General features: G+C 62.5%; 1 protein-coding gene across 4 annotated transcripts in view; it reads right to left on the reverse strand.

The window, feature by feature from the left end:
* Positions 1-1,172: 1,172 nt before the first annotated feature.
* Slc9a3 (solute carrier family 9 member A3) overlaps positions 1,173-21,165 on the reverse strand; it is a 36,672-nt gene continuing 16,679 nt past the window's right edge. The window contains exons 2-17 of one of the 4 annotated variants that reach the window (XM_047555310.1): positions 17,595-17,897; positions 15,557-15,717; positions 13,787-13,865; positions 13,121-13,298; positions 12,424-12,644; positions 11,824-12,026; positions 10,879-10,968; positions 10,600-10,670; positions 9,799-9,928; positions 7,805-7,920; positions 7,060-7,189; positions 6,680-6,856; positions 6,224-6,296; positions 5,736-5,846; positions 5,267-5,441; positions 3,503-3,641 (exon numbers count right to left, since the gene is read on the reverse strand). In XM_047555310.1, coding sequence (XP_047411266.1) covers positions 3,638-3,641; positions 5,267-5,441; positions 5,736-5,846; positions 6,224-6,296; positions 6,680-6,856; positions 7,060-7,189; positions 7,805-7,920; positions 9,799-9,928; positions 10,600-10,670; positions 10,879-10,968; positions 11,824-12,026; positions 12,424-12,644; positions 13,121-13,298; positions 13,787-13,865; positions 15,557-15,717; positions 17,595-17,897 — 2,222 coding nt within the window. In that variant the 3' untranslated portion in view covers positions 3,503-3,637. Of the gene's footprint in view, positions 3,642-5,187; positions 5,442-5,735; positions 5,847-6,223; positions 6,297-6,679; positions 6,857-7,059; positions 7,190-7,804; positions 7,921-9,798; positions 9,929-10,599; positions 10,671-10,878; positions 10,969-11,823; positions 12,027-12,423; positions 12,645-13,120; positions 13,299-13,786; positions 13,866-15,556; positions 15,718-17,594; positions 17,898-21,165 lie in introns of those variants that run through there. The other 3 variants (XM_047555308.1, XM_047555307.1, XM_047555309.1) reach the window with 3 other exon arrangements.

Below are 21,165 nucleotides of genomic sequence, written 5' to 3' on the forward strand. Positions count from 1 at the left end.
GTTAGCAAGAGGGCATCTTCCATGGCAGCAGAATTTCTTGATTCTCGTCACACTCAGTGGGCAGAAGCCCAGGATGTGTTCTAGGCCGCTGATGAAAGCACAGTGCCTGCTGTTCCCACCCTCTCTTGACATTCCCGGCTGCTCACTGTAACCAGCCCACCCCAGAACAGCTCAAGTATCTGTCAGGAAGAGGCTGGCAGCAAGACCCTCTCTGTCAAAAGAAAGGACAGACATCCAGGCACGTCTGCCTGGAGTGCTGAAGCCCAACTTTCCTCAACCCCAGGACACAGGACAAGGGGAAGCTGGAGAAGCAGCCCTCTCTGCTCACCCTTCTTCCTCTGTGATGGCAGAGTTGTGGCTCCCCAAAAGAGAAGTCAAGACTTGCCGTGGTGCCTGGGTGTAACTGGAAATAGGATCGTTGCTGATGAGGACAGGTCAAGGTGAGATAAAGTCACGTGGGAGTAGGGCAGAGGTAACTTGAAGACAGTTAGAGAGATGTGTCTACAAGCCAGAGACGCCAGCAGCCACTGGAGCTGCGAGAGCCCAGAGGACACCCCTGTTGCACTTCTTCCAGGCCTCAAGAGTGACCCTGCAGAGCCACCCAGTCTGTGGTTCTGGTTCACTCTAGGTCACTCATTACATCTGCTTTGAGGTGGCTGTGAATTTATCCCTTAGACCTCTTATAATAGATGTGCAATTTTTATTAAGAAACATTCTAAAACTTACTTTAAAATGTGTCTCTGACACCCAGTCCTTACATCTGACGCTTTGAAGTCTCTTCCTACACGTGGGGTAGGTGCACCCACACCCCTGCCTCTGTACCATTCTCATCTCAACCTGCAAGATGCTTCTGGGCCCCCAGGCTCTGGACCCTGCTGTCCCTGCCACCTCTCAGCCTCTGCCCAGCCACTCAGACGCCATATCCTCCCAGTCACTGCCCAGATACAGACCCCTCTTCTGCATCTGAGAGAAACTGATGGGCATCCTCTGCATGGGGGATGTTAGTGCCCAGTGCTCACTGCCCAACACCTGGGCTCACTTCACAGCTGGGCCACAGGACTTGCCCACTCCAGCCAGGGCTGCTTCACAGCAGGGTGGAAACACCACACATCCATCACTTTGGTGTTCATGCAGAACATCTGCCTACAAGAGACCAAGTCCCCTCGGGTGCACCTTTTATTTATAAACAGAGTTTGCACCCAAATACCTTGAAATGTCTTTAATAGAATTGGTCAAGCAGTTGGTTATTGCAGGGTCTCCATGACAGGCCCTGCATGTCATGGCAGGAGGGGTGTTTTAAGGCACATCATCCTGTGATCACAGGTACACAAAGGTTTGATTACATTCACAACATCGACATACAGTTGTCACCACTCAGAAAATACACTTCTAGTTTTGGCGAGATTCTTTTCACAATAGATCAGTAATATACAGTATATTGAACACCATAACACAATTTTCAATAAAATACAGAAGTGAGAAACAGCAATTTCCTAAATTTGTGTACTTCATAGTACCACAAAGTAGACCGCAGTATTAAATAAATAATGTTTTACAACAGTTTTCCTAAGGAAATACATTCGCGGGACTTAGTTTGCCTTCTGCTTTGCAACAGAGAGGAAAGGACCAGAAGGATTCCCTTCCAAATTGCAGCCACGGTGCCAGGTCACAGCATGGGGACATCTGAGCACACGCGGTGAGCTGCTGGGAGCAACCCCTCCTTGCCAAGAGTCTGGTTCCATCATGGTTGTGTCCCACTGCTGGTTGTGCAAGCCCAGCGACCATGGTGGAGGGGTGGAGGGAGTGTCAAGGAGGTGTCCAGCAGGTTCGCCCCCTGGCTGCTGGCTTTGGTATTGGTCCAGTGCATGGCCACAGGTGCTGCCTGAGCTGCTGTTCTGGCTTGGCTTCTGACTGCCATGGAGATTAGCCTCCACGGCCAGCAGCCCAGGCAGTGTTAAGGCAGCTTCCTCAGGGCAGGTGCGGGGAACTTGGCGTGTGAGGACTCGGAGCGGGTGCTCCAGTCTGTCCTCACAGCTCCAGCAGTGCTCTCTCTGGCTGTGGGGAGACCACTGCTGGGCTGGCCATGCTGTGCCCTGGCTGGACAAAGATGGCCGCAAGCCAGACACCTGCCCCTGACCACTAAGGCTGAGCTAGCGATTTAGCGATGAGCTGACACTTCCAGGGAAAGCTGCTCTGAACAGAAGCCATGGCGGCCTGAACAAACTGGCGTTGTCTTCCTGTTTATCCCAGCAGTAAAGGTGTTAACAGGAAAAGGTATGCTTTTTTGCCCAAGACCTGATGTGCAGCAACAACAATGCACACTGCTGCTGACCCTCCTGGACTTATGAATGTCCACTTCTATCCTGAGACGTGGGCATTTGGTTTTCCTGAGCAGAGAGCTGAGTGGTTTCAGGAAAGCTTCTGGGTGTGGGGGTCGAGTCCACCTTAGCCCTGTCGGGTCTTCCTCAAGTGAAATGGAGGCAGCATCCCCTCTCACACGCCAGGGGCAGGGCTCTGTCCTGAGGCCTGGAGAGATGGGCACAGGATGCCCAGCCAAGCCCTCCTTGGAGCCTCCCCATGCCCCCGAGTGCTCTTGTGCCATTGTGTCAACTGGGGCCAGACCCAGCTAGCTGTGATTCAGAAGCAGAGGTTACCTGTGCGGCCCCCTCTAGCCCTTGGCCCAGCCTGGCCATCTGCAGCCACCTCAACTAAAGACAACTCAATTGAGAGCTCTTATCTGTTGGTTCAGGACTGTCCCAAGGGGGCTTCAGTGGGGAGAGACAGGACAAAAGCTGGGCTGGAGGAGCCAAAACACAAAAGCAAGCAAAAATGTTCCTGCGATTGCCACGTGGCCAGTGGGCAGTCTGGAGAGCTGGCAAGTGGATATGAAGCTGTCAGAGGGGCTTGAGCCCCCACTCTGGGCCTGGGGCATCACTGAGGACGGTGAGAACCAGCTGGGGTGGGGGTGGAGCTGGTCAGGGCCTATCACGGGCAAAGCCTGGCAGTGAGGAGGATGGCCACAGGCCTCTGGAGCCTTCCCTGTCCCTGAGTCAGGGTGACAACGAGAGATTAACACAGAAGTGCCGCTCAGCTGGAAGCGGCAGGCGGGCAGCAGTCCAAAATGGAGCACCTGCCGGACCTTGGGACTGGAGGCCCGGCCTGCACCTGGGCCAGGAGGGAGCAGGCGGCGGGGCGGGGAGATCCCCGGGGCCAGGCCACCCGCCGGGAGGCCGGGGCGGGCGGCGGTCTTGGTCACAGTGGCGTCTCCTCCTGCTCCAGCGCGTGCGGCGGCAGCTCGGCGGGCCCGGGAGGCTGCAGCGATGCGAGCTTGAGCAGCGCGGGGCGGCGGCGCGCGCGAGGCCGCTGGAACGAGCGCCGGCTGTGCACGCGCCGCGCCGCCGCTGACCGCGCGTGCGCGCCGGGCAGCGCCCTGCGCTCCGGCCCCGCCCCCTGAGTGGGCCCTGCACCTGGCTCGCGCGAGGACCGCGCTGCCGGCACCGGCGCGGCGTTCTCGGGCGGGGCGGGGCTCGGGGCGTGCGGCCGCGGGAGACGCGCCGGCAACGGGGGCTGCTGGGAAACAGCGGGCGACCCACCACGCGGGGACGAGTGTCCAATCAGCGGCGTGTCGGAACCGGTGTCACCTGCAGGAGGGCAAGGAAGTGTGAGCTGCGACAGGCATCCCCTCTGGCCCCTGGCAGATTATGGTCACGCCTTCTGCACAAGGTTCCCTTCTCCTCGACTTTTCTGTTCTGAGGTGCCACCCGAGGACTTGTTCAAAAGAAGGTGCAGAAGGTAAGGGGTCCCCGGGGCCATGTGCAAGGAGGAGCACTTGACCTTCCTAGCTGACTGCTGGGATCCTTTCAGTGTGTGCTCTCCCCTAAAAAGTGAGCAAGGAGCAGGGGAATCTAGCCACGTCACTAAGCATCCCTGGGGCCAGGATGGCTGGACCACTTGGAATGTTTTGTGACACTTTGAGGCCTTGCCCTTGATAGGTTCCCCTTCTACAGGAGGACACCTAGCATCATGCCCACCCCCTGCAGCTGCCTTGCCCAGGAAACTTGGCCAGAAGCTTCTCTGGGGACCCTGCTCTAAGGACAAATGGGGTTCAAGGATGACCCTGGGGGAAGAAGGGGAAGCAGGAGGTCCAGAGGCAGAAGCAAGGAGCAAGGGAGGGAAGCAGGTGGGACCACAACTCTGTGGCATTGTTATGCCTGTTTCTAGCCTCAGGGGAAGCCCACTTCTTGCATAAGAGTCCACACCAATTCTTGCAGCAGGGCCTGCTGGAGAGTCCCCAGCAGTGAAGGTGTGGGATAAAACCCTTTGCAAGTCCCAGGTGGACTAATAAAACCCTCTGCAAGTGTCCACCAGAGAGAACACTGCCTTCTTTGACAGGGAGCTGAAACCTGGCCTGGGCCAGACCTACCCACCTACAAACAGTTCCACCTGCCCACCAAGCACCCCAAGGAAACTTGGAATACCTCAAGACCCTGCCCAGGGTGGGTGTAACCCTGTTCACTGCAGACAGTAATGTACAACAGTGAGAGGACCTTTGGGCATCTGTTCAACAGGTGCCTTGCCCCCTACCCAGTATCAAGGGCACCCCCATCTCCTGCAAGACAAGGCCCACAAGGTTGCTGGTTAGCCAGCTGGTTGGCAGAGCCTCCTGGCTGCTGGTCAGCCCTCAGGGAGGTCCCTCCTACACCCTGCCCCTGCACCCCTCTGTAGGAGGGTGGGAGGGACCCACTGCCTCTCTTCTGGATGAGCTGGCAGCTGGATGCTTCTCCAGGCCATAGACCTTTGGAGCAAAATGGATGTCTCTTTCATACACAGTCCTGCTCTGCTCAGTTCCCTTTGAGTCCAGGAGTGAAATTCAGGGTTGACCATGCAGATACAGCTTATGATCCAACTGACAATCTAAAAAGTAAATTCTCATAAGACAGCATGCCAATGTAAGTCAAATCCTCACACCCCTCTGGATCCCTAAATCTTATCTGGAGGAGCAGAGACTCAAATGGGTATTGTTAATCAGCATCTCCTAAGAAATGTGCAGTGGGTCAGACTCCTGTAGGGACAGGCTCTAGAGGAGGAAGAAAACTGCTGGAGAGAGCATGTGAAAGTGCAGGATCAGGAGAGAGACCTGGAGGAAACAGCTGAGGAGAGAGCAGGTGTTAGGAGCCAGGGAGACAGTTACATGTGCGTGGACTCAGGGAGGGCAGCGTGGGGCCGTTCCTCGGGACCGTCAGCCAGTAGGAAGGAGTCCACTGACTTGTTGCTGAGTCGGAAGGGTGTCAGGCGGCGGAAGTTGCCAGGAGAGTGGGGGATCTGTACTCGGGCCCTCTGGGAGGGTACCACAGTCTCGCCAGGGGACAGCCAGGGAGGCACCCTGGCAAGGATGCTCGGGTCCAGGTCTTCATCGGGGGAGAACACAGGGTTGTCAATTCCTAGGAAGAAGGGCAACAGTTGAGCAGCCTCCCAGGAACACCCCATTGGCAGCAGGGGGACGGCACTGCCCAGTCAGCCTCCAGCATCCAGGGGCCACCACCTGCAAGTCACCTGTGAAGTCAGTCCTGCCTTCCCTCCACACCCTGCACCCACACACCACAGGCAGACGGGCTGGCCTGCCCTGGGGCGCGACTTCTGCATAGAGGGCCATGCTGGGAGCAGCCAAGCCCCCAGGCAAGGGGGTTCCTTCCCCACCGAGCACACTGGTGTCACCCTGCCTCTGCTCCTCTTACCTGCTGGGGAATCAGAGGCAGTGTCCTTTGTGACGCTGGCCAGGAACTCGATGCCCCCACTGGTCTCTGCTTCATAGTCAGGGGCCTCCTCTGGGTCTGAAAGTTCCAAATCTGTGGAGCAGGGGACAGAGGAAGGGAGTAGGCTGGGGGTGAGGGTGGCCTGTATCCCCAAGGGGTTGTCATTGAGGCTGTGGGGCAGCTGGGCAGCCAGCCCAGTGGCCAGGTAACTAGCAAAGGAAAAACCATCTCTTCCGTCCCCCTTCACGACCCCCAGCCCTACATGGCCTTTTGAAAATTCCGTTGGAGAGGAGCTGGAACCACAAGGTTGGCAGGGGGAAGGGCAAGGAGAGCCAGGCAGCAGCCTCCCTGCCAGCGGACTGCGAGGGTTGCAGTGGGGGCGAAGCGCCGGGGCGGGGTGAGGGACAGGATATTGAGGCACAGCCCAGGCACACATACTGTGACAAGCAGGCACAGCGGGGCAGCCATACCTTTCTCCTTGATGGTGAAGTTGTGCACTGGGCTCTCCACGGGCAGCTTCCCATTGGGGATGCTGCTGTTCCTCTGCGGACAAGTGTGAGCCCTTACATTCGCGTCCCGCATCCAGGCACAAGCCTGCCAGGACTCGTCTCCCCTCCAAGGAGAGGCCGAGGGTCTTCGCCCCAGTGCGGAGGCCCTGGGCTCAGGGGGCCTGGCCAGCGAGGCCTTGGTGAGGGTGCCCGGGACATGCCGTACCGCTGCACCCACTGACCCTGCCCAGCGACCCGCGACCCTCCAGACCACACCCTGCGGGCCCCGCCCCCTGGCCCTGCTCAGCCTACAGTCTGGCCCTGCCGCCCCGCCCCGCCCCTTGACGCTGCTCAGCCTACAGCCTGGCCCCGCCCCCGCCCCGCCCCCTGCTCAGCCTGCAGCCTGGCCCCGCCTTCCAGCCCGGCCCCGCCCCTCACCCGCTTCTGCGCGCGCTCCCTCTTGTACAGCTTCGCTGCCTTCTTGTTTTGGTTGATCCCTAGCTTAGCAGACTTGAAGGACTCCAGGCGTTTCCGCATTGTCCTGTGGAAGATCTCCTTGTCCTGCTTCTCATTCTCGTTTGGAGTTAACTCGTGCCGACTGTAGAGATGCTTGTACTGGGGGAGAAGTGGGCGGTCAGGCTGCGGGGACCAGTGCTGAACTCCTGCCCAGCCCTCCTGACCGCTCTGTCTGGGGAGAGGCAGGACGCTGCCCCAGGGCTCCACGTGGCTTCGCCAGCGACGGGAGGGCAGGGCAGACCCTCCCACCCCAGCATAGGGGAGGGGATCTGGCTGGACCCCGCCTCTATGCCCCTGCCCACCTCCTGCCGGGGCTTGTACAGGTACTGCTGCAGTGTGTGGTGGGTGACCATGTCCTCCGTGTCTCGGATGCTCCTCCGCCTCTGCTCCAGGGACTGCATGTCCAGGCACACGGCGCTGACATTTTCCCTCCTGTGAGGAACCCATACTGAACCTGGAGGGACTGAGCCCAGAGGAGCTGCCCCTTGCGCTCCTGCCTGCACACCTAGACACTGGGCCTGCTCTCCTCTCCTTGCAGTTTTAGTCAGACTGATGCCCACAAGGCCTCCCAGCCTCCTCTTTAAGGAAGCCCTCCGTCAGTCCCCCTGTAAAGCCTAGCTGTGAGACCGCGGAGCGAACCTGCCCACTGCCCTTCCCCAGTGCTGGGACACCTGCACCAGCCACCTTCAGTAAGAGCTGGCCATAAGCTGCTCCAGGTAACAGACAACATCCTGGAAAGGACAGGCACCTGGTGGCCAGAGAAAGAGACCAGGTCCTGGCCCCTGACTGCCCTGCCCCTCCCATGCCACATCAGTGCCACAGAAATGTGCTCTTGTGGGCTGCTTAGTAAAGGCAGGTCTGCATGGTGGGACATGCTCTCTTCTGTGCTCTCCACCCCGGTCCAGGCCCCCAGATCCCCCCTCGCCCATTTATGACTTCCCAAGGAGCTGGCCAGGAAAGACCCCACCCATCCGCAGGCTCCAGGGACAGGAGAGCTGCAGGCCAGGGTGGCAGCCTCCACAGGAAGCACACAGGGTGGACACGTACAGGAGGTAGGACACAGAGGCCTCCACGGTGGACGGGCGTGGTGTGCTGAAGTCAACGTTGACCATGTTGTCGGTGCTTGGGGAGCGGATGAAGGCCAGAGACCCGCGCCGCTCTCCCTGCAGGGAGGGGCAGAGGTCAGCTGAGGAGGTCCTGGGAAGCACCTGACACTTGGGGGCCCTGCTGCCTGTGCTTGGGCCCTGCTGGGCTGGGAGGTGGAGACGGAGCCTAGGGAAAGTCGGCTCTGCGGGAGACCATGAATGATGTGCCAGCATCCCCCCACAGCCTGCAGGGATGAGACCACCCACCAGGAGTGAGACCAGCTCCTGCAGGGGTCATAGGCAGTGCACCACCTGAGTGGGTGGAGTCAAGGATGGGGCCAAGGCAGAACTGCACAGAGACAGAACCCTTGGAGGGCACTTGGGGAGTTTGGGAAAGTACCATCCTACCTGCAGATTGGGAAGGGAACCCCTGTCCTCATTGGAGCCTCCAACCCACAGGCCCCAGTGGACTCCAACAGCAACCCAGAAGTTGCTGGAGGACAAAGGAGCCATGCTGCAGCTGGAGCCTGGGTCAGGAGGGTGTGCAGCCTCAGGACACAGATCACAGTGGGCTGCAGCTCAGGGAGGGCTTGTGCTGAGGAGGAGGGTGAGTGGCCTCGTCAGGCTGCTCCTTGTCCTTAACTAGCCTCAACATGTCCACTGCGCTTCACAGCTCAGGAAGTGCTCCCTGGGAGCCTGGGGGTGGGGCAGACTTGTGGGTGTTTGGATCGTCCTCCAAACTCCGGGGCATCTGGAGCGTCATCACCTGGTCTCTTACTTCCAACCCTGCATTCTCCACACCACCTGTCCCCCTGCCACAGACGGCAAGGTTGGGTCTACAGCATTTACAGTGCCTGGCATGCCCCACCCAAAGGGGATGTGAGGGAGGTAGGGACCCTTGGGGCAGGGGCTGGGACTGGGAAGGAGGCTGGGGCCCCAGGCACCCAGGGGAGGACTGAGGCTGTGAACGCGAACTCCCCTGGACCTGGGGCCATTTCCCCAACTGAGTGGTGTTGGGGGGAGAGCAGAACCCAAGGCCATGGGTTCTGCGTCAGGGACACACTGGCTGGTAGGGACAAAGGGCAGGCTCAGCACCCTGCTTGGTACCCATCATCTGCTGAAGTGAGGAGTTGAAGAGCACCTCAAAGACAGGAAGCAGCACTCAGAGGCTGCCAGAGACCCCTGCCCACCTTCGCCTCCCTGTCCTCATCCAGCTCCAAGACTGCGGAAAGAACATTGTTGCCCTCTGTAGGACTGGCCTTCAGAGGAGGCCGAGAAATCATCTGAGGTCGAGGCCTGCCCTGCCACTGTGAACGGCCACGTGGGGCCTGCCCTGTGGACTCACCTGGGGCTGAGGTGGGGAAGGTGGGGTTGGACTGTGTCCTGCCATGAGCTGCATGCCTCCCGTGTCTACCCACCCACATGTGCTGAGTCCTGACTGCATGGGAGGGGGCTGTGTGGTGCCCCTGGCGACAGGCCCTGCCAGCCATGGCAGGACTGGTCGCTCCCCTCCCACTGATCTGAGCTCTCCTCTGTGCCATGGCCTGGTCATGCCCACCACCCATGTGTGGACAGCCTCAGGGACTTGGGGGTGGATTCATTTACCTGGTGAAGCGAGAGGACAAGGAAGAAATCCTATTTCTTCCCCTGGGTGTTCCTGCGTGTGCTAGGGCCTTGGCCCTAACCCCTTCCCTGCTTTCCCTCCTGCAGTCAGAAGTCCTGACCCAGGTGCTCAGAGCCACCAGCACCAGCGTCTGACCGAGCATCGCCTGCCTGGACGTCAGGGGTTCTGACATGCCTGTCCCCAGGTATCAGGAAGCCTGAGCTGCACTTGAGTTTTCGGGGCAGGACACTCATGCACAGGGTGCAGGGGCCCTCTTGTGTGCCTCTGGACCACGTCCAATGTCCTCTTGCTTCAGCCCTGCAACTCCAGAAGGGCATGGAATGTTCCAGTACCTCAGCCACATAGCTGATGGCATCCTTCAAGTTCAGCTCGTGGAAGACATTCAGAATCCGATCTCGAGACTTCTGGGCTGACCGTCTCATCAGGACCTTGCTGAGGAACTTCCTATCAAAATTGGACCACCTGGGGGACAGACAGTCACATTAGCACTCGGACGGGGCTGCCTGCCCCAGGCAGAGGGGCCCTAGACAAGGGGCTGAGCAGGAAAAAGTCTCCAGGGCTGTTTCTGCAGCATCCCTGGGGGTGAGTTTTAAACGGCAGACCCTCGGAGTCCACTTTGCAGGGCCACCTCTGGGCCTCGCTGTTTGGTGGTTTGGCCTTCAGAACGCAGGTGGCACCATGGCTCCGTGTCCTCGCCTCGTGGATGAGGCTTTCAGGTGGCACCTGGCCCTCAGGTGGTGCAAGTCTCCTGGGCGCCTGTGGCTGTGAGCCTGGACGCTCCTCCAGGTGAGCGGCAGTCTCCCGGAACGCAGATGATCAAAATAATTTTAAATGTCGACTGTCACTAACGCGCCCTTCTTCTGTCCATAGCGGGGCCAGGGGAGGCGACGTGTACTCTGATTTTTCAGTTCCCACACGAGTGACGGGTATAGCCAGCTGGCAAGGGTACAAGGCACCGCCCCACCCTGGAGGCTCAGCCAGGGCAGGGCTCCCTGACGGCCTCTGGCTCCTGACCCGGGGCCCTGGATATGGTGACTCAACCCCTGCAGCATCACAGGGTCTGTGGTGGCCCTCGCTGTGCCCTGTGGGTCCCACAGGCTTAGGAAGCCCTTGGTCCAGCTCTGGCCACTCACTTATCTCTGAGGTAATTGTGTCCGATTTGTCCTGAGATGTCCTCAATGGCAGAGAGGATGTGGTCGAATGCCTTTGGGGGAAAGGACATCCCTTAGCCTCACTGGAACCTTCGGCTTCCTGGAGCCCCAGGGACCTGGGGCCGGTCCCTCCCTCTGCCCTCCACTCCCTACCACTCCCCGCCGTGCTGCCCGTGCCCACCGCCCACTGCCCGCCGTGCCCGCCTGTGCCCACCGCCCACTGCCCGCCGTGCCTGCCCGTGCCCACGCCCACCGCCCTACCCGGCCGTGCAGCTTCTCGTTGAGCTTGGGCTCTCGCTGCTCACTCCTCTTCACCTTCAGCCACTGCACCAGAGGCTTGATGGTCAGGCCCTGGAAGACCGGCCTTACTCATCCTGATGCCAGGCGGGACACTGCCCCCAGCCAAGTGTGGCCTCCCTGCCATGCTGGGAAGTCCAGACACAGGCCATGTGACACCACCCTGCAGAAGCGAGCCCTAGCCTGTACCTCAGGGTTCACGAGACCCCCTGGTCCCCGCCATTGCTCCTTCGACCCCAGACGCAGAGGCGGAGGGCTCCCACCTAGGCCTGTCACCAGACGGAACCCCGAAACAGACCGCCCATCCTGCTGCTCCTGTGCAGCCACGCAGGCTGGACGGGACAGCCAGGTGCTCCCAGCTGCCTACCCGAGGGGACTCTGCTCCAACCAGGATGCCATGGCGCCCCCGAGCCCAGGGCTCACCACCTCATTGTCACAGTGAAGACACGCCCACCAGCCGGGTCAGGCCCGACTTCTGCCCCGTCAGGGAAGAGCAGAGTGGTGCCCTGCACAGCTGGCCACACCCGCATCACCAGCCCTGTCAACACCCACCTGCCCCAGCAGGTGCCTGTGAGCCTGGGATCCCTTCCCCGCTTTTCGGCCAGCAAGCGAATGCCCTTGCCTGCTCCCAGAACCCTGTGGTCACTTGCAGATGGTAACAGGTATGGAAGGAACCAGCGAGTCTGGACACTCGCCTGAGTGGTCACGGGGGCCCTGCTCATCAGACAGCCAGAGACAAACTGGGCTGCGTCCCCTGTGGGGCCACGTGAGAACCTACAAAACGCTCCTGTTACTAAAACTGCATGACCCAGTTAGGGTCTGGAGGCTGGAGGCTCTGGCCCCACGGTGCTGAGACGGGCCCGCCCTGGCCTGCGGGGACCAGGACTGTGCAGCCAGGTCCAGCCGCACCTGGAAGATGACCGTGAAGAAGACCACGATGATGGTGGTGCTGACGAACAGGTTCTTCTCCTTGACCTTGTTCTCATCCAGCAGCACCACCAGGGCGTAGGCCACGGCTCCGCGCAGGCCACCGTAGGACATGACCACCTGGTCGATGGGTTCCAGCTGCACCATGCGGTACCGGTTCAGGATCCAGGTCTGCAGGACAACACCTGTGGTGGGAGGCACGCTCAGCCCGTGTCCCCTGGCCGCCTCCGGGTGCCCTGGTGCTCTTCCTCAGCTCTCCTCCCCGTCCCTCAGTGGTTCCGGTGGATGGAACAGTGGGTGCTTCCCAGGGGCCCTCTTGGTCATGCTCCCTGTAGGACGGGGCAGCAGGGCTTCTGGCCCCACGTTCCATCACCCTGTCCTGCCCTGGGTCCCATCAGAGTGAGTCGGTGGTAACGTGGGGCAGCCATGCACCTCGGTCCCCAAGCCGTGCCTGTCTCCAGACCCTGAGGAAGCTTGGGTCTTTATGGGGGCCAGTGATGGGGGGCACTGTCCCCGGGGCCTCAAGTGTGCGGCCACTGGGCCAAGCGAGCCTGGTGGCTGTGACAACAGGCAGGTCCTCACCAATGGCCCGGTACACAGAGATGAAGACCAGCGTGAGCAGCACGAAGGCTGTGTTCCAGGTCCAGATGAGAGGGTCCACGGCTGAGATGCCCAGGAACATGAAGATGATGGTCTCAGCCCCGCTGGCCAGCATCTTCATGGTGTAGCGCACGGTGGTGGCCGACTGCTCCGAGATGTTGGCCTTCACGTACTTCTGGCAGCAGATGCCACAGAAGGTGATGCTGTGGGCGGGCGGGGCATGAGCCTGGCCAGACGCTGCCAAGGCCCTGCCCAGCGGACCTCCCCGGGTCAGCCCTGCACTGCGTGGGCCTGGCAGCCTGGGGGCCAGGCCTGAGCTGGGCCGGCTCTGCTGCCCGCCTCCCCACCCCCGGCAGACATTGCAGCCAGCCTTGGACCATCTGTGGAAACGCCAACTCCTGATCTAAAGATCAAATCCTTCACATTCTTTGGCCCCCGACAATGAATTTCCACGCAGCCAGGGCTGAGGCAGCCGGGAGATGTGCTCTGAAAGGTCTCACTCCAAGGAGGCCGTGTGGGCCGCCACGGCCCCTGCCCAGGGCGGGGTGACCTCTGGGCCCTCCACCCACACCCACGCCCCCTGGCAGGGGCGCCAGCCTGGTGTAGTGTCCCCAGGTCCAGTGCAGGGGTCTCCAGCCTGCCACCAGGCAGAAGTCGCCCCGGGGGCAGGGTCTCTTACGCGAGGATGGCCGACAGGGACAGCATCTCGGAGGTCAGGTAGGACAGGTAGGAGATGACGAAGACGAAGCCGGGCTCGATGATGCGCACGTGCTTGGTGAAGCGCGTGACCAGGGACAGCAGGAAGGCGAAGACGACGCCCACCAGAGTGCCCCCCAGGCTCACCACGAAGAAGGACACTGCGGGGCAGGGCCAGGCCTGAGCCTCTCGCGTGGCCCTCTGTGGCCAGCTTCGTGGGCGAGGCTGCTGGGCTGGCCTCCTGGCCCTCCTCGGATAACTCCACCCACAGAGGCACCAAGAGCGCAGGAAGCGGGGCCAGTCCCCGCGCTCGGAGCAGCAGGACGGTGCCACGGGCCGCGGTGCCCGCTGCAGGGTGCGCCTGGACAGACGCCCTGAGCACCAGGCCGCGTCCCGAGCGCCACGTCCTTCCCTCCCTAGGGAGGCCAGACTGGTGGTCTTCCTGCCCAGCAGGCCACCCGGGATTGCCAGGGCCCCGCAAGTCCTGCTTCCGGGGTGTCTGGAGGGCTGCGTGCAGACACCCTTCCCTTCGGGGGTTGCAGGGTCCCAGGGCCACAGAGGCCAAAGGCGGCCTGAGTTCTGCAGGCCCGTGGCCCACGTGCCTGCGGGCCAGGCCTGGGGTGGGCTCTAGGACCCTCTTGCCACATACCTATGCCTTTCACACAGTCCACGCCGGTCACCTCGTCACCACCCAGTGTCACGAAAGACTCAAAGACATTGTATAGGACCTGAAAGGGCAGGAGACAGCCATGCATCTGGTCAGTCGGTGGTCAATGCTGACCGCTCCCCATCTCAGTGCCTGGGACTCACTGGCCTTAGGCCGTGTGTGGACTCCACAGCAACTAAAGGCCAGCACAGGTAACAGTAGTAGAGGAAGAGGCCCACGATGACTAGTAGGAAGGATGTGTGGGTGAGAGAATGTTCTGGAAGGGCCAGAGCTTCAGGAGCAGAGTTGGCCTCTTCCTACCCTTGGCCAAATGGGGCAGCCAGAGCCGACCACAGGTGTTAACCCTCCACTTCCTTTGCCAAGACTACCAGAGTGCCCTGTCTGGTGGCTTCGCGCTGTGTGACTGGACTGTGGGGTCACGCCCTCTGGCCTCCCATGTCCATGTGTGACCTAACCCATCCTGTACTGGTGCTGGGTGGTGGCCATTCCCAAGCCCCTGCTGTCTGGAGGCCTGTGACTCCAGGGACATATAGGCCCTGGCTGACCTGTTCTGCTCTGAGGTGTGTGCTGGGGGCCCCAAGGGCAGGATGTGGTCTGGGGTCATGTCCTCGGTGGCCACTGAGTCCCAGCAGGGCCTCGTGGGGCGTGCTCTTCATGGAGAGGCAGGTGAGAGCAGCCGGGCCATGTGGGCAGGGAGGGCCCTTGGCTCCAAGGGAGGCTCCGTGGGGACGTGGAGCCGCAGGCCACCCTGGCCCGGCGGGTGCTATGCCCCGACCTTGACTGGTCTCAAAAGGGTCCCCAGCTGCCCCCGGGAAAGGCGCCTGCGGCATGTGGGAGAACTCTGTTGTGCCAGGGCCCCGCTCCTGGGCACAGGGTGAGGGTGTCGCTGGACCAGGGCCCCTTCTGGAGGCCAGTGAGAGACCACACCTTGGCTTCTGCATCCCGAGGTCCTGGAGACCGAGAGGAGGCTGTGCCCACGTCCGACCTGCCCAGCCCTCCTGAGGAGCGGCCTGTCTGCAGGCAGTGCCCCCTCCCAGACGGCTCTGCCTGCTGCCCTGCCACCTGCTCGCGGTCCAGGGCCCCCGAACACGTCTCCAGGGGCAATGTGAGTCCCGCGAGGGGCCAGCGTGTTGCTGGGAGCACGCGTTGTCCTGGCCTGGACCCCAGTACTGGCCCACATTTGGAGTGGGGCCTTCAAAAAGGAACAGGTGACACGGGTCACGAGGGCAGGCCCACACTGAGGGGTCCTCGTGAGGAGGGATCAGGACACGGACGTGCAGGGGAGGAGGCAGAACACGCCGTCTGCACACCAGGGGCCTCTCAGGAGGAGCCCGTTGCCCCGACCCCCGCCCGCGGCCCCCAGGACTGGGCGCTTGGACAAGGCACGGCAGAGGGTACGTCCTGAGTCAGCGTGTCGGCTCCTCTGTTCTGGGGCCTGGCGGCTATGGGCTTTCAGCCCTGGCAGCCCTGCCCGCACAGGCAGGACGCAGTGGCACGACCACAAAAGGAAGGGCGAGGGACGGGAGGACGGCCACGGGGCTGTCAGGACGAGCAGAGGGAGCACGCGGGGCGAGGCGCCCGGGGACACCCACACCCCACACAGGCGCAGGCCCCAGGCTCCTGGCACTGCTGGGCCGCAGCTCTGGGCAAGAGCCTCTGCCCATTGGCCCGAGAACAGGGACGATATCCATGGGCAGAGTCCCCGTGCCTCTCGGTACTGGCCCCTGTGGTGGCCCGGGGCCCGCGCCTCACCACGGTCACGGCGTCGTTCAGCAGTGACTCCCCGAACACGATGATGAACAGGACCTCGTTGACGTGCACCTCCTCAAACACGGCCAGGACGGCCACCGGGTCCACTGCTGCGATCAGGCTGCCGAAGAGCAGGAAGTCCAGCAGCCCGATCTTCAGCTCACCTGCAAGACAGGGGCTAGGGGAGGGTCCAGCACCCAGAGCCCAGGAGGGGCAGCCCCAGCCAGGCAGGGTCCCCAGACCACAGGGAGGCAGCAGAAGGAGCCCGAGGGCAGAGCCCAGGCTGGAGGCCCTGGATGTGCAGGGCCAGCAGAGTCCCACAGGGGCTTCTCCCTCCTGGGCTGGGGCGGACCCTGCCCACCAGCCCACAGGGCAGGCAAGCTTGCGGGTCATTTCCAGGGCAGCACAGGGTGGGTCCACTGCGGGGAGCAGAGTGGGGAGGGGTATGGCCGTGACTGGCCGCCCCGCAGCCTCAGTCAGGTCCACTCCCTGCAGCTCCTATCTGGAAGGTCAGCACGGACCCCGCCTGCCTTCAAGGCCAGTCCTCAGGCGCCTCCGCCGTGACCAGCCTCTGGATGCAGACCCTGCAGCTGCATCCTGGAAACCAGCCAGCTCCGGGCAGGAAGCATAGGCAGCGGAATCGGAAACTGGCCCTGCCGGGAGTGTCTGCAGCCAGGGGCTCAAGCCACTGGGCCACCCGCTCTGGGCCCTTTCTCCACCTCAGGAAAGAAGAATGGCAACTTTGCCCACCTGCAGGGCCTCTGGCCAGCCCAGCTTGTGGCGGGTGCACCTGGCTTTGGTCCTGGCCACTGCCTGCCCCGCTCAGTCACTCCTGGATTTCCTGCTGGGACCCAGGGACTAAGTGCAGGCCAGCAGTGTGTGTCCACCGTGCAGAGGGCACATGGTGGCAGGACAGTCCTGCATAGCCACAGCAGGAGGATGGACCCGGTCCCCCTGGCAGCGGGAATGCCTGAGTTTGATGTCCACATAGCTAGGTCCAACACAGGTGCACATTTTGGTCAGCGGACTGCAAGGCCCGTGCCTGTTGTGAGGACGTCTGCTTTACAGAAGAAAACCCAGGTGCTTTACAGAAGAAAACCCAGTGAGCGAGGAAACCCTGACCGCGCGGGAGGCCAGTGGCCAGGGAGCCCCGGAGTGTGCCCGCCACAGAGTAACCCCTGCAGCTTGCCAGGTCTTTTGGAGGCTTCTTCTAAAACCACCCTGGGACACCCCATGCCAGGACCTCGTGTGTCAAAGGGCGATCAGTGAGGGTGGCGTGATGCACCGGGGGCCGTGGGCAGTGGGTCAGGGTGCCGTTCCAGTCCCTGAGTCATCCCTGTGCCCAGCGGTCAGAGGCGGCCAGTCATGCTAGGTACGTCCTGGCCACCTTATGGTGACACCCTCTGCAACTGCACCTCCGTGCCTGTCCCTGCCTGCGGTGGTGGGAGGCTCGAGGAGCAGCCTGGTGGGCCTGGCGTGCAGGGTGCGGTGGTGGAGGGAGGGCTGTGTTCTCACCACACTTCTCTCGGTCACCGGGGTTTCAAGGCCCATTCACATGGTGAGTGGGGCCAGTGCGCTGCCTTGAGCTGGAGGGAAGGTCACTGATCCTGGCCTGTCCCTGGGAGTGCTTGCCCAATGGCCTCCGGCCTGAGGCGCGGGACGCGGGGAAGCCATGGGCCTCACAGGGGGAGGCGGTGGGATGTGGGCTTAGCCAGCCTGTGGTCCAGTCTGTGGGCCTGCATGCCGCCTCCTCTCGTCCTCTTTTCCCTGGGGATGGAGGCCAGACCCCACCTCCCTGCCCAGTAGGGGAGGAAGATGCATTGTCAGATCCCACCCACACCAACTGACCGGAAAGAGGTCCTCTCTTGAGCAGGGCACGGGCCTCAGCCCGGGGTGGCCAACACGCTGCAGACTGGTGGGTCTTTAAACCAGCCCACCAGCAGCAACATCCCTCTCTGTCCCGACCTTCGCCCGGGGGATCCCGCACCCTAACCTGAACAGAGCGGCCTGCTGCCCACCCTGCGGACAGCCGGGGACTCACCCATCAGGCCGCTGAGGAAGACCCCATAGAGCGACAGGCCCGTGGTGGCCGCGTTCCACACGGTGCCGATGACAGCATACAGTAGGATGGTGCCCAGGTTGCCAAAGAAGAGCCGGTTGGGCATGAAGTAGCCAGCGTCCAGCACAATGGGGGGCAGCAGGTAGAAGAAGAAGACCGTGGGCGTGAGCGTGAAGGAGGCAATGTGGTCAGCCGCCCAGACGATGCCGCCCAGCACCAGGCCCAGCACAATGAGCAGAGCGCTCTCAGGGACGACGCTGGTGACCTTGTGGGACAGGTGGAACACTGCAGGAAGGACAGAGGGTCAGGGGGACGAGGCTGGAGACCCCGCGGGCCAGCGGGAGGGGTGGGGCTGGGGAGGGCACCCCACCCGCAGGACCCTCCCAGGCCTGGCCCAGGTCCCGGGGCATCTGCAGAGCCCTCCCTGCCCCTCTGGCCTCCCACTCGACGGTGGGCAGGAGTCGTGTGAGCCGACACAGGCCCTTCTGGAGCTGGCTGCACCACCAGGCTGGCAGCCCGAGTCCAGGAGAGGGGACAGGCCTCCGCCACACAGCCAGCACCTGCTCCAGGGCCTGCGTTCACGTGGGGAAGCGGGTGAGCACACCTGCTGGCCGAGACCCCGTGCCAGTCTGGGCAGCAGGGGTCACACTGTCTGAGAGAGAGGCTGGGGCTGCTTGTCCGTCCTGTGCCCCCCACTGCCCAGCCCCTGGTGGGGCTGGTCACTGTCTTCTGGGCAGCCACATCCACTCTGCTCCCGAGGCTGCCTGACCAGGCTGATCCTGAGGTCCAGAGCCTGCCTCATGTTCGCCACCTGGGGACCCAGGACTGTCCTCCCTGGCTCCGCTCGGCCCCGCTCAGTCCCTCCCTGAGCAGCACCTCCTGGAGCAGCAGCGTCTAGGGCAGGGTCCCCAGGGACTGGCCTGAGGCCCCTCAGCCGCCCAACCCTGCCAGGGTCCCGTGGGCGCTCGGCCCTGCCTGGTCGGCACAGGCCAGGCGGGCAGGCTCCTGAATTCCATCTGGGCTCGGGCCGAGCACTGTCAGGACACCGGCCAGCCGTGGAGACTGCGAGGTCGACAGTGCCGACGGGGGGCTGAGCGGCTGGTGTGAGCCGGTGGTGCAGACGCCTTTCCCTCCTCGGAGGTCTGCAGCCCCCAAGGCCCAGCTGGCACCGACCGAGCGGAGGACCCTCACGCCCCTGCCGCAGGAGGGCCTGCTGGCAAAGCCGGGGTGGGTGGCCGTCTTCCGGCGGTGAGGACGCGTGCTGCCTGGCCGGGGCCTTGGCTGCTCCCTGGTCTGTTCCCCGTGCTTGATCACGGGTCCAGTCCTGGAGGAGCCCTTCCTGCTGCCCGCCCTGTGGACAGTCCTGTGCACATGTCATGGCTGTGGACGCCACGCTGCACCTCCGCCAGCTACCAGGAGCAGGCCTGCTGGCCACTCCCTCAGCCTGTCCTGTGGACCCCGCGCTGGACTCCGAAACACCAGCTCCAGGGGCACAGACTCGGCAGAGGCCAACGGGACGCCCCTCCGCCCGGTCAAGGGTCTCCCCTACTGAGGGCCTTCACGCGTTGGCTGGGGTCCGCTGGGAGGGCCTGCCCTTAGGCAGCCCCCGTGATGCTGGAGGCCTCACCCGGGACCGACTGCCAAACCAGCCAGGTAGGCGTGAGGGCCACGCCACAGAAGGTGAACCCCAGAACACGGGAGGCTGCTCCCCTGAATCCTCGGGGCCCTGCCTGGGACTGGAGGCCTTGAGGCTCCAGGGCCTCCCACGGCCCCAAGCAGATGCCCAGAGAGCCTCCGGTCCAGTAGGGCCTTCCTCCTGACCTGGTTACTGGGTCAGCCTCGAGACAGGCCCCAGACACCTCTCTTCCTGTGGGCTGCCTTCTTGTGCTCTGCCACTGCTGGGGGCCCTGGGCTGGTGGGACTCTGGCAAGGGACCTGGGAGGCCCTTTCCAGCCCACGGGGGCCAGGTCCTTGCACTGGGCCCACAGCAGCAGGTTCAGGTGGCCTCGGAACCCAGCTCCAGGCCCCATGCTCAGAGGTCCTGGGCCAGCCAGGAAGCTGCATTCCCTAAGGCCCTCGGGAGTCATGCTGACGAGTCCACTGTGGTGGACCCTGGACCTACGGCCATGCGGCAGGAGGAGGCTGCACCAAGCCTCCGGATGCCCGGATGCACGTCCAGAGATAAGCCCAGGGCACTGCCCTCTCATCTTCCCCAGCCACCGGGCATGGTGTCCTGAGGTATGTTCAGAAAGGCCAGGGTCCCTGCCCAGAGCCACCCTCTGGTGGGCTGTCCAGCGGCTGCTCTGACTGACCACTGCTCCCTAGTGCCCACATGGGGTCATGCCGTCTCCAACAGGGAAGTGACGTGTCACCCAGGCTGCCGTCCTGGTTCCCGGAGCCCAAGCGCAGAGCCTCTTGGTGGGTGTGGTGCACTGCGCGAGCCCCGTCAAGCGCTGTCCGCACCTGCACTGCTCCTGCCTCACCTCGAGGCCTGGTGGGATTCTGTTTACAACAGCTGCACACTGACTGGAAACCCCACCTGCCCCGTGTCCAGCGCTGCATGGCCTGGGGTGGTGGTGTGCCCTTCTGTGGCCTGGTGTGGGCCCCTCCGAGGCAGCATGGAGGTCACAGGTCTGAGTGCAGAAGGACTTGCGAGACCTCTGAGCTGGGCCTCGCCCGAGCTGGGGAAAGCCCTGGGACCTGGTTCTACGCAGAACTTCCCTGGTACTGCACCCTCCCCAGACCAGAGGTCTGCCAAGAGTGCACCTTTGTGAAGCTCACTCCCACACCCACAGGTCAGAGAGGTTGCCCGAGCCAGGCTCGTCTCACACACACAGCAAAACTCCCAGCACGCCTGAGGCCGCCAGCTGACCCTCACACATGCCCGTTGGCAGCTGTGACCAAGATCCGTCGGGTCTGCAGCACGGGTGGGTGGGGGACAGGCTGTCTTCAGATCCCAGGCTCTTGCTCAGAAGCCCTGAAACCACAGGAAGGACGGTGCTCACTGAGGAGGACATATGCCCACGGGCAGCGTCCACGGGACTCGAACTGCCTCCAGCCCTTCGCCATCGCAGCGTCAGCAGGGACCTTGCACACAGCCTTCTGCAGGGAAGCTGGGGTCCTGACTGCCTTCTGCGTCCCCTGCCCACCTCACTGTCCGTGTGGGGTGAGGGGTCTTTTCTCTGGCTGTGGGTCAGGCTTGGCCGCCTTTCCACCTCAGAGACGTTCCCCTTCTGTGAGCTGTTGAGTTGCGGGACTGGATCCTCCACTGGGTGCTGAGTCTCTGCTAACCACACGTGCTCTTTGTAGGCTGAACAGCCGGACCCCGTCCCCCGGAGTCTCTGCCACAGCACAGGGGAGGTGGGCCTGGCACCGGGAGGCCAGAGGCAGTCACGCGAGAGCCCCTTCAGCAACCAAATTCTCTCCGGCGCAGGAATCTAGCCCTCTCTGCTGTCCTTCCATCTGGGCTTCTCTGCTCCCAGGTGGTGAGATCCTGGCTCTTCTTCCCTGTCCGCAGGACTCCTGCTCCCAACCGTGACTTAGCCTGATGGCT

Source organism: Sciurus carolinensis, chromosome 6 (genome assembly GCF_902686445.1).
Source record: "Sciurus carolinensis chromosome 6, mSciCar1.2, whole genome shotgun sequence".
NCBI lineage: Eukaryota > Metazoa > Chordata > Mammalia > Rodentia > Sciuridae > Sciurus > Sciurus carolinensis.